The sequence below is a fragment of the Bombina bombina genome, chromosome 7, assembly GCF_027579735.1.
Source record: "Bombina bombina isolate aBomBom1 chromosome 7, aBomBom1.pri, whole genome shotgun sequence".
Taxonomy (NCBI): Eukaryota; Metazoa; Chordata; class Amphibia; order Anura; family Bombinatoridae; genus Bombina; species Bombina bombina.
In genome coordinates, this window is record NC_069505.1 from 4,157,104 (window position 1) to 4,173,933 (window position 16,830).

Below are 16,830 nucleotides of genomic sequence, written 5' to 3' on the forward strand. Positions count from 1 at the left end.
GGTTATAATTTTTGCATTTTTTTTCTTTTGATCTCTTTGGTGAAAATAACTTTTTCTGCCACTATTGCACTTTTCTGTCTTTCTCTATACAACTAATATCCTAACTAATGTAGGAGACGTTTTAGAGTCTTGCCAACGTATGGTAAACCACAACACTACTGAAACATGAAGAAGCCTTTCAGTATAAAATCATCATTATCAAATGTTCATCTCTCAATTCCTCTGTCATTATCTTGTTACTTTCTTACAGTGGGACCTCGTCTGTAATCACCGCAGAATGAGACAACTGGCTCAGTCCATTTACATGTCAGGGGTGCTGGTTGGATCCATTATATTTGGGAGTCTGTCCGACAAGTAAGACTTTATCAAATAGATGCCGAAGTGATGCTTTCTGATGATTAAATAAATGAATGAATAAAGAATGGCAGTATTATAATAATAATGTGTGATGCCTGTCATGAGAAAATTACTTAATAAGACAATGCTTCTTGCCATCAGTGCTCACTGCTTGATTTTGCTCACAATCCTCTTAGCACCAATGCGTTAATATAGATACTGCAAAAATGTTTTTAATAATAATATATATATATTCTATGGAGTATTTAGAATTTTTTACAGTATCTATAATATTTTTTAATATTTAATATTTCAATAAAGCGTTAAGATTATTAAGTTTTCATGTGCGCTAACCCAACCGCGTTAGACCTACATCACAAAACCTGAAGCTTGTTATGAATATTTTATATTCCTATGTTCTTCACAAATATTAAATATATATTTATTATATATTAGGCAGACATTTTCATTGGATATAAAAAGTCTACACACCATTATGAAATTGCAGGTTTATAAAATGTTAAGACACAAATAAGCACAATGTAAATGTCAGACTTTTTCCATCTGTAATGTGATCTTCCAACAAACAAAAATCCAGAGAAGAAAAAAAAAAAGAGTTAATTATTAGGAACATTTTAAATAAATTAAAATAAAACAGCACCCTGGTTGCCTAAGTCTGAATTCTCTTTCATCATGGGGGCTCTAGCTTTGCTGTGTGAGCTAATTGTTGAAACGTACCAATCAGGAAAGGGATAGAAAATAATAGCAAAAGCTCTGACTGTACCATGGAGCAGGGTCAAAACCATCATCATTACGTGGAGACAATGTGGCACCACAGGGACAGTGCAAAGATCATGAGAGGATGAGGAGTAAACTACCAACACCGCCAAAAGGAAGCGACACTGAAGGAGATACAGGAATTTTTGGCTATGAGACTACCTGCTCTCATTTCTGTACCTGGGCTATGGGGTAAGGTAGGACCGGTCACTCCTTGCATGTGACTACCTGTTCTCATATTCTGTGCCTGGGCTATGGGGTAAGGTAGGACCGGTCACTCCTTGCACGTGACTACCTGCTCTCATGTTCTGTGCCTGGGCTATGGGGTAAGGTAGGACCGGTTACTCCTTGCACGTGACTACCTGCTCTCATGTTCTGTGCCTGGGCTATGGGGTAAGGTAGGACCGGTCACTCCTTGCATGTGACTACCTGCTCTCATATTCTGTGCCTGGGCTATGGGGTAAGTTAGGACCGGTCATTCCTTGCATGTGACTACCTGCTCTCATGTTCTGTGCCTGGGCTATGGGGTAAGGTAGGACTGGTCACTCCTTGCATGTGACTACCTGCTCTCATATTCTGTCTCTGGGCTATGGGGTAAGGTAGGACCTGTCACTCCTTGCATGTGACTACCTGCTCTCATATTCTGTGACTGGGCTATGGGGTAAGGTAGGACCGGTCACTCCTTGCATGTGACTACCTGCTCTCATATTCTGTGCCTGGGCTATGGGGTAAGGTAGGAGCGGTCACTCCTTGCATGTGACTACCTGCTCTCATATTCTGTGCCTGGGCTATGGGGTAAGGTGGGACCGGTCACTCCTTGCATGTGACAACCTACTCTCATATTCTGTGCCTGGGCTATGGGGTAAGGTAGGAGCGGTCACTCCTTGCATGTGACTACCTGCTCTCATATTCTGTGCCTGGGCTATGGGGTAAGGTGGGACCGGTCACTCCTTGCATGTGACAACCTACTCTCATATTCTGTGCCTGGGCTATGGGGTAAGGTAGGACCGGTCACTCCTTGCATGTGACTACCTATTCTCATATTCTGTGCCTGGGCTATGGGGTAAGGTAGGAGCGGTCACTCCTTGCATGTGACTACCTACTCTCATATTCTGTGTCTGGGCTATTGGGTAAGGTAGGACCGGTCACTCCTTGCATGTGACTACCTGCTGTCATGTTCTGTGCCTGGGCTATGGGGTAAGGTAGGTCCGGTCACTCCTTGCATGTGACTACCTGCTCTCATATTCTGTGCCTGGACTATGGGGAAAGGTAGGACCGGTCACTCCTTGCATGTGACTACCTGCTCTCATGTTCTGCGCCTGGACTATGGGGTAAGGTACAACCGGTCACTCCTTGCACGTGACTACCTGCTCTCATATACTGTGCCTGGGCGATGGGTTAAGGTGGTACCGGTCACTCCTTGCATGTGACTACCTGTTCTCATGTTCTGTGCCTGGGCTATGGGGTAAGGTGGTACCGGTCACTCCTTGCATGTGACTACCTGTTCTCATGTTCTGTGCCTGGACTATGCGGTAAGGTGGGACCGGTCACTCCTTGCATGTGACTACCTGCTCTCATATACTGTGCCTGGGCGATGGGTTAAGGTGGTACCGGTCACTCCTTACATGTGACTACCTGTTCTCATGTTCTGTGCCTGGGCTATGGGGTAAGGTGGTACCGGTCACTCCTTGCATGTGACTACCTGCTCTCAAATTCTGTGCCTGGGCTATGGGGTAAGGTAGGACCGGTCACTCCTTGCATGTGACTACCTGCTCTCATGTTCTGTGCCTGGGCTATGGGGTAAGGTAGGACCGGTCACTCCTTGCATGTGACTACCTGCTCTCATATTCTGTGCCTGGGCTATGGGGTAAGGTAGAACCGGTCACTCCTTGCATGTGACTACCTGCTCTCATATTCTGTGCCTGGGCTATGGGGTAAGGTAGAACCGGTCACTCCTTGCATGTGACTACCTGCTCTCATATTCTGTGCCTGGGCTATGGGGTAAGGTGGTACCGGTCACTCCTTGCATGTGACTACCTGCTCTCATATTCTGTGCCTGGGCTATGGGGTAAGGTAGGACCGGTCACACCTTGCATGTGACTACCTGCTCTCATATTCTGTGCCTGGGCTATGGGGTAAGGTAGGACCGTTCACTCCTTGCATGTGACTACCTGCTCTCATATTCTGTGCCTGGACTATGGGGTAAGATAGGACCGGTCACTCCTTGCATGTGACTACCTGCTCTCATATTCTGTGCCTGGGCTATGGGGTAAGGTAGGACTGCTGACTCCTTGCATGTGACTACCTGCTCTCATATTCTGTGCCTGGACTATGGGGTAAGGTAGGACCGGTCACTCCTTGCATGTGACCACCTGCTCTCATATTCTGTGCCTGGACTATGGGGTAAGGTAGGACCGGTCACTCCTTGCATGTGACCACCTGCTCTCATATTCTGTGCCTGGACTATGGGGTAAGGAAGGACCGGTCACTCCTTGCATGTGACTACCTGCTCTCATATACTGTGCCTGGGCTATGGGGTAAGGTAGGACCGTTCACTCCTTGCATGTGACTACCTGCTCTCATATTCTGTGCCTGGACTATGGGGTAAGGTAGGACCGGTCACTCCTTGCATGTGACTACCTGCTCTCATATTCTGTGTCTGGGCTATGGGGTAAGGTAGGACCGGTCACTCCTTGCATGTGACTACCTGCTCTCATATTCTGTCTCTGGGCTATGGGGTAAGGTAGGACCGGTCACTCCTTGCATGTGACAACCTACTCTCATATTCTGTGCCTGGGATATGGGGTAAGGTAGGACCGGTTACTCCTTGCACGTGACTACCTGCTCTCATGTTCTGTGCCTGGGCTATGGGGTAAGGTAGGACCGGTCACTCCTTGCATGTGACTACCTGTTCTCATATTCTGTGACTGGGCTAAGGGGTAAGGTAGGACCGGTCACTCCTTGCACGTGACTACCTGCTCTCATATTCTGTGCCTGGGCTATGGGGTAAGGTAGGACCGGTCACTCCTTGCATGTGACTACCTGTTCTCATATACTGTGCCTGGGCTATGGGGTAAGGTAGGAGCGGTCAATCCTTGCATGTGACTACCTGCTCTCATATTCTGTGCCTGGGCTATGGGGTAAGGTAGAACTGGTCACTCCTTGCATGTGACTACCTGTTCTCATATTCTGTGTCTGGCTATGGGGTAAGGTGGTACCGGTCACTCCTTGCATGTGACTACCTGCTCTCATATTCTGTGCCTGGGCTATGGGGTAAGGTAGGACCGGTCACTCCTTGCATGTTACTACCTGCTCTCATATTCTGTGCCTGGACTATGGGGTAAGGTAGGACCGGTTACTCCTTGCACGTGACTACCTGCTCTCATGTTCTGTGCCTGGGCTATGGGGTAAGGTAGGACCGGTCACTCCTTGCATGTGACTACCTGCTCTCATATTCTGTGCCTGGGCTATAGGGTAAGGTAGGAGCGGTCACTCCTTGCATGTGACTACCTGCTCTCATATTCTGTGCCTGGGCGATGGGGTAAGTTAGGACCGGTCACTTCTTGCATGTGACTACCTGATCTCATATTCTGTGCCTGGGCTATGGGGTAAGTTGGGACCGGTCACTCCTTGCATGTGACAACCTGCTCTCAAATTCTATGCCTGGGCTATGGGGTAAGGTAGGACCGGTCACTCCTTGCATGTGACTACCTGCTCTCATATACTGTGCCTGGGCGATGGGGTAAGTTAGGACCGGTCACTCCTTGCATGTGACTACCTGATCTCATATTCTGTGTCTGGGCTATGGGGTAAGTTGTGACCGGTCACTCCTTGCATGTGACTACCTGCTCTCAAATTCTGTGCCTGGGCTATGGGGTAAGGTAGGACCGGTCACTCCTTGCATGTGACAACCTACTCTCATATTCTGTGCCTGGGATATGGGGTAAGGTGGGACCGGTCACTCCTTGCATGTGACTACCTGCTCTCATATTCTGTGCCTGGGCTATGGGGTAAGGTAGGACCGGTCACTCCTTGCATGTGACTACCTATTCTCATATTCTGTGCCTGGGCTATGGAGTAAGGTAGGACTGGTCACTCTTTGCATGTGACTACCTATTCTCATATTCTGTGCCTGGGCTATGGGGTAAGGTAGGAGCGGTCACTCCTTGCATGTGACTACCTGCTCTCATATTCTGTGTCTGGGCTATTGGGTAAGGTAGGACCGGTCACTCCTTGCATGTGACTACCTGCTGTCATGTTCTGTGCCTGGGCTATGGGGTAAGGTAGGACCGGTCACTCCTTGCATGTGACTACCTGCTCTCATATTCTGTGCCTGGACTATGGGGAAAGGTAGAACCGGTCACTCCTTGCATGTGACTACCTGCTCTCATGTTCTGCGCCTGGACTATGGGGTAAGGTACAACCGGTCACTCCTTGCATGTGACTACATGTTCTCATATTCTGTGACTGGGCTAAGGGGTAAGGTAGGACCGGTCACTCCTTGCATGTGACTACCTGCTCTCATGTTCTGTGCCTGGACTAAGGGGTAAGGTAGGACCGGTCACTCCTTGCATGTGACTACCTGCTATCATATTCTGTGCCTGGCTATGGGGTAAGGTAGGTCCGGTCACTCCTTGCATGTGACTACCTGCTCTCATATACTGTGCCTGGGCTATGGGGTAAGGTAGGACTGGTCACTCCTTGCATGTGACTACCTACTCTCATATTCTGTGCCTGGGCTATGGGGTAAGGTGGGACCGGTCACTCCTTGCATGTGACTACCTGCTCTCATATTCTGTGCCTGGGCTATGGGGTAAGGTAGGACCGGTCACTCCTTGCATGTGACTACCTGCTCTCATATTCTGTGCCTGGGCTATGGGGTAAGGTGGGACCGGTCACTCCTTGCATGTTACTACCTGCTCTCATGTACTGTGCCTGGGCTATGGGGTAAGGTAGAACCGGTCACTCCTTGCATGTGACTACCTGATCTCATGTTCTGTGCCTGGACTATGGGGTAAGGTAGGACCGGTCACTCCTTGCATGTGACTACCTGCTCTCATATTCTGTGCCTGGACTATGGGGTAAGGTAGGACCGGTCACTCCTTGCATGTGACTACCATCTCTCATGTTCTGTGCCTGGGCTATGGGGTAAGGTAGGACCGGTCACTCCTTGCATGTGACTACCTGCTCTCATGTTCTGTGCCTGGGCTATGGGGTAAGGTAGGACCGGTCACTCCTTGCATGTGACTACCTGCTCTCATATTCTGTGCCTGGGCTATGGGGTAAGGTAGGACCGGTCACTCCTTGCATGTGACTACCTGCTCTCATATTCTGTGCCTGGGCTATGGGGTAAGGTAGGACCGGTCACTCCTTGCATGTGACAACCTACTCTCATATTCTGTGCCTGGGCTATGGGGTACGGTAGGACCGGTCACTCCTTGCATGTGACAACCTACTCTCATATTCTGTGCCTGGGCTATGGGGTAAGGTAGGACCGGTCACTCCTTGCATGTGACTACCTGCTCTAATATTCTGTGTCTGGGCTATGGGGTAAGGTAGGACCGGTCACTCCTTGAATGTGACTACCTGCTCTAATATTCTGTGTCTGGGCTATGGGGTAAGGTAGGACTGGTCACTCCTTGCATGTGACTACCTGCTCTCATATTCTGTGCCTGGGCTATGGGGTAAGGTAGGACCGGTCACTCCTTGCATGTGACTACCTGCTCTCATATTCTGTGCCTGGACTATGGGGTAAGGTAGGACCGGTCACTCCTTGCATGTGACTACCATCTCTCATGTTCTGTGCCTGGGCTATGGGGTAAGGTAGGACCGGTCACTCCTTGCATGTGACTACCTGCTCTCATGTTCTGTGCCTGGGCTATGGGGTAAGGTAGGACCGGTCACTCCTTGCATGTGACTACCTGCTCTCATATTCTGTGCCTGGGCTATGGGGTAAGGTAGGACCGGTCACTCCTTGCATGTGACTACCTGCTCTCATATTCTGTGCCTGGGCTATGGGGTAAGGTAGGACCGGTCACTCCTTGCATGTGACAACCTACTCTCATATTCTGTGCCTGGGCTATGGGGTACGGTAGGACCGGTCACTCCTTGCATGTGACAACCTACTCTCATATTCTGTGCCTGGGCTATGGGGTAAGGTAGGACCGGTCACTCCTTGCATGTGACTACCTGCTCTAATATTCTGTGTCTGGGCTATGGGGTAAGGTAGGACCGGTCACTCCTTGAATGTGACTACCTGCTCTAATATTCTGTGTCTGGGCTATGGGGTAAGGTAGGACTGGTCACTCCTTGCATGTGACTACCTGCTCTCATATTCTGTGCCTGGGCTATGGGGTAAGGTAGGTCCGGTCACTCCTTGCATGTGACTACCTGCTCTCATATTCTGTGCCTGGACTATGGGGTAAGGTAGGACCAGTCACTCCTTGCATGTGACTACCTGTTCTCATATTCTGTGCCTGGGCAATGGGGTAAGGTAGGACCGGTCACTCCTTGCATGCAACTACCTGTTCTCATATTCTGTGCCTGGGCTATGGGGTAAGGTAGGACCGGTCACTCCTTGCATGTGACTACCTGCTCTCATGTTCTGTGCCTGGGCTATGGGGTAAGGTAGGACCGGTCACTCCTTGCATGTGACTACCTGCTCTCATATTCTGTGCCTGGGCTATGGGGTAAGGTAGGACCGGTCACTCCTTGCATGTGACTACCTGCTCTCATATTCTGTGCCTGGGCTATGGGGTAAGGTAGGACCGGTCACTCCTTGCATGTGACTACCTGTTCTCAGATTCTGTGCCTGGGCTATGGGGTAAGGTAGGACCGGTCACTCTTTGCATGTGACTACCTGCTCTAATATTCTGTGTCTGGGCTATGGGGTAAGGTAGAACTGGTCACTCCTTGCATGTGACTACCTGCTCTCATATTCTGTGTCTGGGCTATGGGGTAAGGTAGGACCGGTCACTCCTTGCATGTGACTACCTGCTCTCATATTCTGTGCCTGGGCTATGGGGTAAGTTAGAACCGGTCACTCCTTGCATGTGACTACCTGCTCTCATATTCTGTCTCTGGGCTATGGGGTAAGGTAGGACCGGTCACTCCTTGCATGTGACTACCTGCTCTCATATTCTGTGCCTGGACTATGGGGTAAGGTAGGACCAGTCACTCCTTGCATGTGACTACCTGCTCTCATATTCTGTGCCTGGGCTATGGGGTAAGGTAGGACCGGTCACTCCTTGCATGTGACTACCTGCTCTCATGTTCTGTGCCTGGGCTATTGGGTAAGGTAGGACCGGTCACTCCTTGCATGTGACTACCTGCTCTCATGTTCTGTGCCTGGGCTATGGGGTAAGGTAGGACCGGTCACTCCTTGCATGTGACTACCTTATCTCATATTCTGTGGCTGGACTATGGGGTAAGGTAGGACCGGTCACTCCTTGCATGTGACTACCTGCTCTCATATTCTGTCTCTGGGCTATGGGGTGAGGTAGGACCGGTCACTCCTTGCATGTGACTACCTGCTCTCATATTCTGTGCCTGGGCTATGGGGTAAGGTAGGACAGGTCACTCCTTGCATGTGACTACCTGCTCTCATATTCTGTGCCTGGGCTATGGGGTAAGGTGGTACCGGTCACTCCTTGCATGTGACTACCTGCTCTCATATTCTGTGTCTGGGATATGGGGTAAGGTAGGACCGGCCACTCCTTGCATGTGACTACCTGCTCTCATATTCTGTATCTGGGATATGGGGTAAGGTATGACCGGTCACTCCTTGCATGTGACTACCTGCTATCATATTCGTTGCCTGGGCTATGGGGTACGGTAGGACCGGTCACTCCTTGCATGTGACTACCTGCTATCATATTCGTTGCCTGGGCTATGGGGTACGGTAGGACTGGTAACTCCTTGCATGTGACTACCTGTTCTCATATTCTGTGTCTGGGCTATGGGGTAAGGTAGGACCGTTCAATCCTTGCATGTGACTACCTGCTCTCATATTCTGTGCCTGGGCTATGGGGTAAGGTAGGACCGTTCAATCCTTGCATGTGACTACCTGTTCTCATATTCTGTGCCTGGGCTATGGGGTAAGGTAGGAACGGTCACTCCTTGCATGTGACTACCTGCTCTCATATTCTGTGCCTGGGCTATGGTGTAAGGTAGGACTGGTCACTCCTTGCATGTGACTACCTGCTCTCATATTCTGTGCCGGGACTATGGGGTAAGGTAGGAACGGTCACTCCTTGCATGTGACTACCTGTTCTCATATTCTGTGCCTGGGCTATGGGGTAAGGTAGGACCGGTCACTCCTTGCATGTGACTACCTGTTCTCATATTCTGTGCCTGGGCTATGGGGTAAGATAGGACCGGTCACTCCTTGCATGTGACTACCTGTTTTCATATTCTGTGCCTGGGCTATGGGGTAAGGTAGGACCGGTCACTCCTTGCATGTGACTACCTGTTCTCATATTCTGTGTCTGGGCTATGGGGTAAGGTAGGACCGGTCACTCCTTGCATGTGACTACCTGTTCTCATATTCTGTGCCTGGACTATGGGGTAAGGTAGGACCGGTCACTCCTTGCATGTGACTACCTGCTCTCATATTCTGTGCCTGGGCTATGGGGTAAGGTAGGACCGGTCACTCCTTGCATGTGACTTCCTGCTCTCATGTTCTGTGCCTGGGCTATGGGGTAAGGTAGAACTGGTCACTCCTTGCATGTGACTACCTGTTCTCATATTCTGTGTCTGGGCTATGGGGTAAGGTAGGACCGGTCACTCCTTGCATGTGACTACCTGTTCTCATATTCTGTGTCTGGGCTATGGGGTAAGGTAGGACCGGTCACTCCTTGCATGTGACTACCTGCTCTCATATTCTGTGCCTGGACCATGGGGTAAGGTAGGACCGGTCACTCCTTGCATGTGACTACCTGCTCTCATATTCTGTGCCTGGGCTATGGGGTAAGGTAGGACCGGTCACTCCTTGCATTTAACTACCTGTTCTCATATTCTGTGCCTGGACTATGGGGTGAGGTAGGACCGGTCACTCCTTGCATGTGACTACCTGTTCTCATATTCTGTGCCTTGGCTATGGGGTAAGGTAGAACCAGTCACTCCTTGCATGTGACTACCTGCTTTCATATTCTGTGTCTGGGCTATGGGGTAAGGTAGGACCGGTCACTCCTTGCATGTGACTACCTGCTCTCATATTCTGTGCCTGGGCTATGGGGTAAGTTAGGACCGGTCACTCTTTGCATGTGACTACCTGGTCTCATATTCTGTGCCTGGGCTATGGGGTAAGGTAGGAGTGGTCACTCCTTGCATGTGACAACCTGTTCTCATATTCTGTGCCTGGGCTATGGGGTAAGGTAGGACCGGTCACTCCTTGCATGTGACTACCTGCTGTCATGTTCTGTGCCTGGGCTATGGGGTAAGGTAGGACCGGTCATTCCTTGCATGTGACTACCTGCTCTCATATTCTGTGCCTGGGCTATGGGGTAAGGTAGGACCGGTCACTCCTTGCATGTGACTACCTGCTCTCATATTCTGTGCCTGGGCTATGGGGTAAGGTAGGACCGTTCACTCCTTGCATGTGACTACCTGCTCTCATGTTCTGTGCCTGGGCTATGGGGTAAGGTAGGACTGGTCACTCCTTGCATGTGACTACCTGCTCTCATATTCTGTGTCTGGGCTATGGGGTAAGTTAGGACCGGTCACTCCTTGCATGTGACTACCTGCTCTCATGTTCTGTGCCTGGGCTATGGGGTAAGGTAGGACCGATCACTCCTTGCATGTGACTACCTGCTCTCATATTCTGTGCCTGGACTATGCGGTAAGGTAGGACTGGTCACTCCTTGCATGTGACTACCTGTTCTCATATTCTGTGCCTGGGCTATGGGGTAAGGTAGGACGGGTCACTCCTTGCATGTGACTACCTGTTCTCATATTCTGTGTCTGGGCTATGGGGTAAGGTAGGAGTGGTCACTCCTTGCATGTGACTACCTGCTCTCATATTCTGTGCCTGGGCTATGGGGTAAGGTAGAACCGGTCACTCCTTGCATGTGACTACGTGCTCTCATATTCTGTGCCTGGACTATGCGGTAAGGTGGGACCGGTCACTCCTTGCATGTGACTACCTGCTCTCATGTTCTGTGCCTGGGCTATGGGGTAAGGTAGGACCGGTCACTCCTTGCATGTGACTACCTGCTCTCATATTCTGTGCCTGGACTATGGGGTAAGGTAGGACCGGTCACTCCTTGCATGTGACTACCTGCTCTCATAATCTGTGCATGGGCTATGGGGTAAGGTAGAACCGGTCACTCCTTGCATGTGACTACCTGCTCTCATATTCTGTCTCTGGGCTATGGGGTAAGGTAGGACCGGTCACTCCTTGCATGTGACTACCTGTTCTCATATTCTGTGCCTGGGCTATGGGGTAAGGTAGGACCGGTCATTCCTTGCATGTGACTACCTGCTCTCATATTCTGTCTCTGGGCTATGGGGTAAGGTAGGACCGGTCACTCCTTGCATGTGACTACCTGCTCTCATATTCTGTGCCTGGGCTATGGGGTAAGGTAGGACCGGTCACTCCTTGCATGTGACTACCTGCTCTCATATTCTGTGTCGGGGCTATGGGGTAAGGTAGGACCGGTCACTCCTTGCATGTGACTACCTGCTCTAATATTCTGTGTCTGGGCTATGGGGTAAGGTAGGACCGGTCACTCCTTGCATGTGACTACCTGTTCTCGTAATTCTGTGCCTGGACTATGGGGTAAGGTAGGACTGGTCACTCCTTGCATGTGACTACCTGCTCTCATATTCTGTGCATGGGCTATGGGGTAAGGTAGAACCTGTCACTCCTTGCACGTGACTACCTGCTCTCAAATTCTGTGTCTGGGCTATGGGGTAAGGTAGGACCGGTCACTCATTGCATGTGACTACCTGCTCTCATATTCTGTGTCTGGGTTATGGGGTAAGGTAGGACCGGTCACTCCTTGCATGTGACTACCTGCTCTCATATTCCGTGCCTGGACTATGGGGTAAGGTAGGACCGGTTACCTCTTGCATGTGACTACCTGCTCTCATATTCTGTGCCTGAGCTATCGGGTAAGGTAGGAACGGTCACTCCTTGCATGTGACTACCTGTTCTCATATTCTGTGCCTGGACTATGGGGTAAGGTAGGACCGGTCACTCCTTGCATGTGACTACCTGCTCTCATATTCTGTGCCTGGGCTATGGGGTAAGTTAGGACCAGTCACTCCTTGCATGTGACTACCTGTTCTCATATTCTGTGCCTGGGCGATGAGGTAAGTTAGGACCGGTCACTCCTTGCATGTGACTACCTGCTCTCATGTTCTGTGTCTGGGCTATGGGGTAAGTTAGGACCAGTCACTCCTTGCATGTGACTACCTGCTCTCATGTTCTGTGCCTGGACTATGGGGTAAGGTGGAAAGACGGGAACTCGTTCTTACAAAAAGAAACATCCAGGACAGTCTAAATTATGCCAATGGATTAATTCAGTCATATGCTATGATCTGACAAGACAAAGGTTGGACTGTTGGTCTAAATGGTAAAAGATATGTTTGCTCAAAGCCAATCAAATTCATCATCCACGGAACACTATACGGACTTTGTAGCATAGTGGTGGAGCTTTGTGGCTGCCTCTCTTCAGCTGGGTCAGGGGCTCTTGTCAAGATAGATAGGATAATAACTAGCTCCAAATACAACAATATTTTGGTTTTCCAACATGACAACGACCCAAAGCACACGTCCAAGTCAACCAAGGTTCAGAAAAGAAAAAGAAAAAAGTTTTGGAATGGCCCAGTAAGAGCCCAGATCTCAATACCATGGTGAACCTGTGGAAAGTCCTAAAGAGAGATAAACTCAGGAGATACTCTTGCAATCTGAAGGAACTTTAACTTTTTTACAAAAATAGTGGGATAAAAATGTGCAACGTTTTAATCGTGATTTATTCACAAAGACTTAATGCTGTAATAAATGCAAAAGGTGCTTCCAAAAACTATCGCCTAGATTTAGAGTTTTGTCGGTAAAGACCTGCGTAGCTAATGCTACTTAAGACGACGCTGGTATTTAGAGTTGTCTGAGTGGCTGCGTTAGGCTCAGAAAAGGGAGCATTGAGCATAATTTAGCTCCACTTCAACCCTCAATACCAGCGTTGTCTACGGTAGCGGTAAGATGTAAGATGGAAAAACGTGCTCGTGGACGATATCCCCATAGGAAACAATGGGGCTGAGCTGGCTGAAAAAAAACCTAACACCTGCAACGCAGCCCCATTGTTTCCTATGGGGAAACACTTTCTAAGTCTGCACCTAACACCCTAACATGTACCCCGAGTCTAAACATCCATAACCTTACACTTATTAACCCCTAATCTGCCGCCCCCGCTATCGCTGACACCTGCATTATACTATTAACCCCTAATCTGCCGCTCCGGACACCGCCGCAACCTACATTATAGCTATGAACCCCTAATCTGCTGCCCCTAACATCGCTGACACCTATATTATATTTATTAACCCCTAATCTGCCCCCCCCATATCACCGCTACCTAACTACACTTATTAACCCCTAATCTGCCGACCGGACCTCGCCGCCACTATAATAAATGTATTAACCCCTAAACCGCCCCCCCCTAACATCGCGGCCACCTACCTTCAATTATTAACCCCTAATCTCCCGACCCCAACATTGCCGCTAACCCTAACATAAATATAATTTAAATTAAACGAAATAATATTCCTATAATTAAATAAATGATTCCTATTTAAAACGAAATACTTACCTAGAAAATAAACCCTAATATAGCTACAATATAACTAATAGTTACATTGTAGCTATTTTAGGATTTATATTTATTTTACAGGCAACTTTATATTTATTTTAACTAGGTACAATAGCTATTAAATAGTTATTAACTATTTAATAGCTACCTAGTTAAAATAAGTACAAAATTACCTGTAAAATAAATCCTAACCTAAGTTACAAATACACCTAACACTACACTATCAATAAATTAATTAAATAAATTAACTACAATTAGCTCAACTAAAATACAATTAAATAAACTATTCTATAATACAAAAAGAAAAACACTAAATTACAAAAAAAAATTACAAGAAGTTTAAACTAATTACACCTATTCTAAGTCCCTTAATAAAATAAAAAATCCCCTCAAAATAAAAAAAATGCCCTACCCTATTCTAAATTACAAAGTAACCAGCTCTTTTACCTGTAAAAAAAATACAACCCCCCAACATTAAAACCCACCACCCACATACTCCCCCTTAAAAAAACCTATCGCTAACCCCCTGAAGATCATCCTACCTTGAGTCGTCTTCACCCAGCCGAGCCGAATTCTTCATCCAAGGTGCGCAGAGGAGGTCCTTCATCCGGTAGAAGTCTTCATCCAGGCGGCGTCTTCAATCTTCATCCATCTGGAGCGGAGCGGAGCCATCTTCAAAGGAGCCGACGCGGTCCATCCTCTTCTACCGACGACTTCCCGACAAATGAAGGTTCCTTTAAGTGACGTCATCCAAGATGGCGTCCTTTCAATTCCGATTGGCTGATAGGATTCTATCAGCCAATTGGAATTAAGGTAGGAAAAATCTCCAAAATGATCCAATCAGCCAATCAGATTGAAGTTCAAACCGATTGGCTGATCCAATCAGCCAATCGTATTGATCTCGCATTATATTGGCTGTTCCAATCAGCCAATAGAATGCAAGCTCAATATGATTGGCTGATTGATTTTTCCTACCTTAATTCCTATTGGCTGATAGAATGCTATCAGCCAATCGGAATTGAAGGGACGCCATCTTGGATGACGTCCCTTAAAGGAACCTTCATTCGCCAGGAAGTCGTCGGTTGAAGAGGATGGCTCCGCGTTGGCTCCGCTCCGGATGGATGAAGATTGAAGACGCCGCCTGGATGAAGACTTCTACTGGATGAAGGACCTCCTCTGTGCACCATGGATGAAGAATTCGGCTCGGCTGGGTGAAGACGACTCAAGGTAAGATGATCTTCAGGGGGTTAGCGATAGGTTTTTTTAAGGGGGGTTTGGGTGAGTTAGAGTAGGAGTGTGTGGGTGGTGGGTTTTAATGTTGGGGGGGTTGTATTTCTTTTTACAGGTAAAAGAGCTGATTACTTTGGGGCAATGCCCCGCAAAAAGCCCTTTTAAGGGCTGGTAAAAGAGCTGATTACTTTTGTAATTTAGAATAGGGTAGGGCATTTTTTTATTTTGGGGATATTTTTTATTTTATTATTATTATTTTTTTTGTAATTAAGTGTTTTGTTTTTTTTTGTATTATAGAATAGTTTATTTAATTGTATTTTAGTTTAGCTAATTGTAGTTAATTTATTTAATTCATTTCATGATAGTGTAGTGTTAGGTGTATTTGTAACTTAGGCTAGGATTTATTTTATTTTACATGTAATTTTGTCTTTATTTTAACTAGGTAGCTATTAAATAGTTATTAACTATTTAATAGCTATTGTACCTAGTTAAAATAAATACAAAGTTGCCTGTAAAATAAATATTAATCCTAAAATAGCTACAATGTAACTATTAGTTATATTGTAGCTATATTAGGGTTTATTTTAAAGGTAAGTATTTAGTTTTAAATAGGAATAATTTATTTAATTATATGAATATTATTTAGTTTAATTTAAATTATAATTATGTTAGGGGGTGTTAGGGTTAGACTTAAGTTTAGAGGTTAATAACTTTATTATAGTAGCGGCGACGTTGGGGTCGGGAGATTAGGGGTTAATAATTGAAGTTAGGGGTTAATAACATTTATTATAGTGTTTGCGAGGCGGGAGTGTGGCATTGCCCAAACAAATGCCCCTTTAGGGGCAATGGGTAGCTTAGGTCATACTGGTGCTATTTATTAGTGAAGGAAACCTTACACATTGGTCATACTGGTGCTATTTATTAGTGAATGAAACCTTACACATTGGTCATACTGGTGCTATTTATTAGTGAAGGAAACCTTACACATTGGTCATACTGGTGCTATTTATTAGTGAAAGAAACCTTACACATTGGTCATACTGGTGCTATTTATTAGTGAAGGAAACCTTACACATTGGTCATACTGGTGCTATTTATTAGTGAAGGAAACCTTACACATTGGTCATACTGGTGCTATTTATTAGTGAAGGAAACCTTACACATTGGTCATACTGGTGCTATTTATTAGTGAATGAAACCTTACACATTGGTCATACTGGTGCTATTTATTAGTGAAGGAAACCTTACACATTGGTCATACTGGTGCTATTTATTAGTGAATGAAACCTTACACATTGGTCATACTGGTGCTATTTATTAGTGAATGAAACCTTACACATTGGTCATACTGTTGCTATTTATTAGTGAATGAAACCTTACACATTGGTCATACTGGTGCTATTTATTAGTGAAGGAAACCTTACACATTGGTCATACTGGTGCTATTTATTAGTGAAAGAAACCTTACACATTGGTCATACTGGTGCTATTTATTAGTGAATGAAACCTTACACATTGGTCATACTGGTGCTATTTATTAGTGAAAGAAACCTTACACATTGGTCATACTGGTGCTATTTATTAGTGAATGAAACCTTACACATTGGTCATACTGATGCTATTTATTAGTGAAAGAAACCTTACACATTGGTCATACTGGTGCTATTTATTAGTGAAG

At 47.0% G+C, this 16,830-nt stretch overlaps 1 protein-coding gene across 1 annotated transcript in view; it reads left to right on the forward strand.

The window, feature by feature from the left end:
- The window catches only part of LOC128635702 (solute carrier family 22 member 6-B-like), a 149,733-nt gene that overhangs the window by 15,432 nt on the left and 117,471 nt on the right, over positions 1-16,830 (forward strand). The window contains exon 2 of the mRNA XM_053688828.1: positions 251-354. Coding sequence (XP_053544803.1) covers positions 251-354 — 104 coding nt within the window. The remainder of the gene's footprint in view (positions 1-250; positions 355-16,830) is intronic.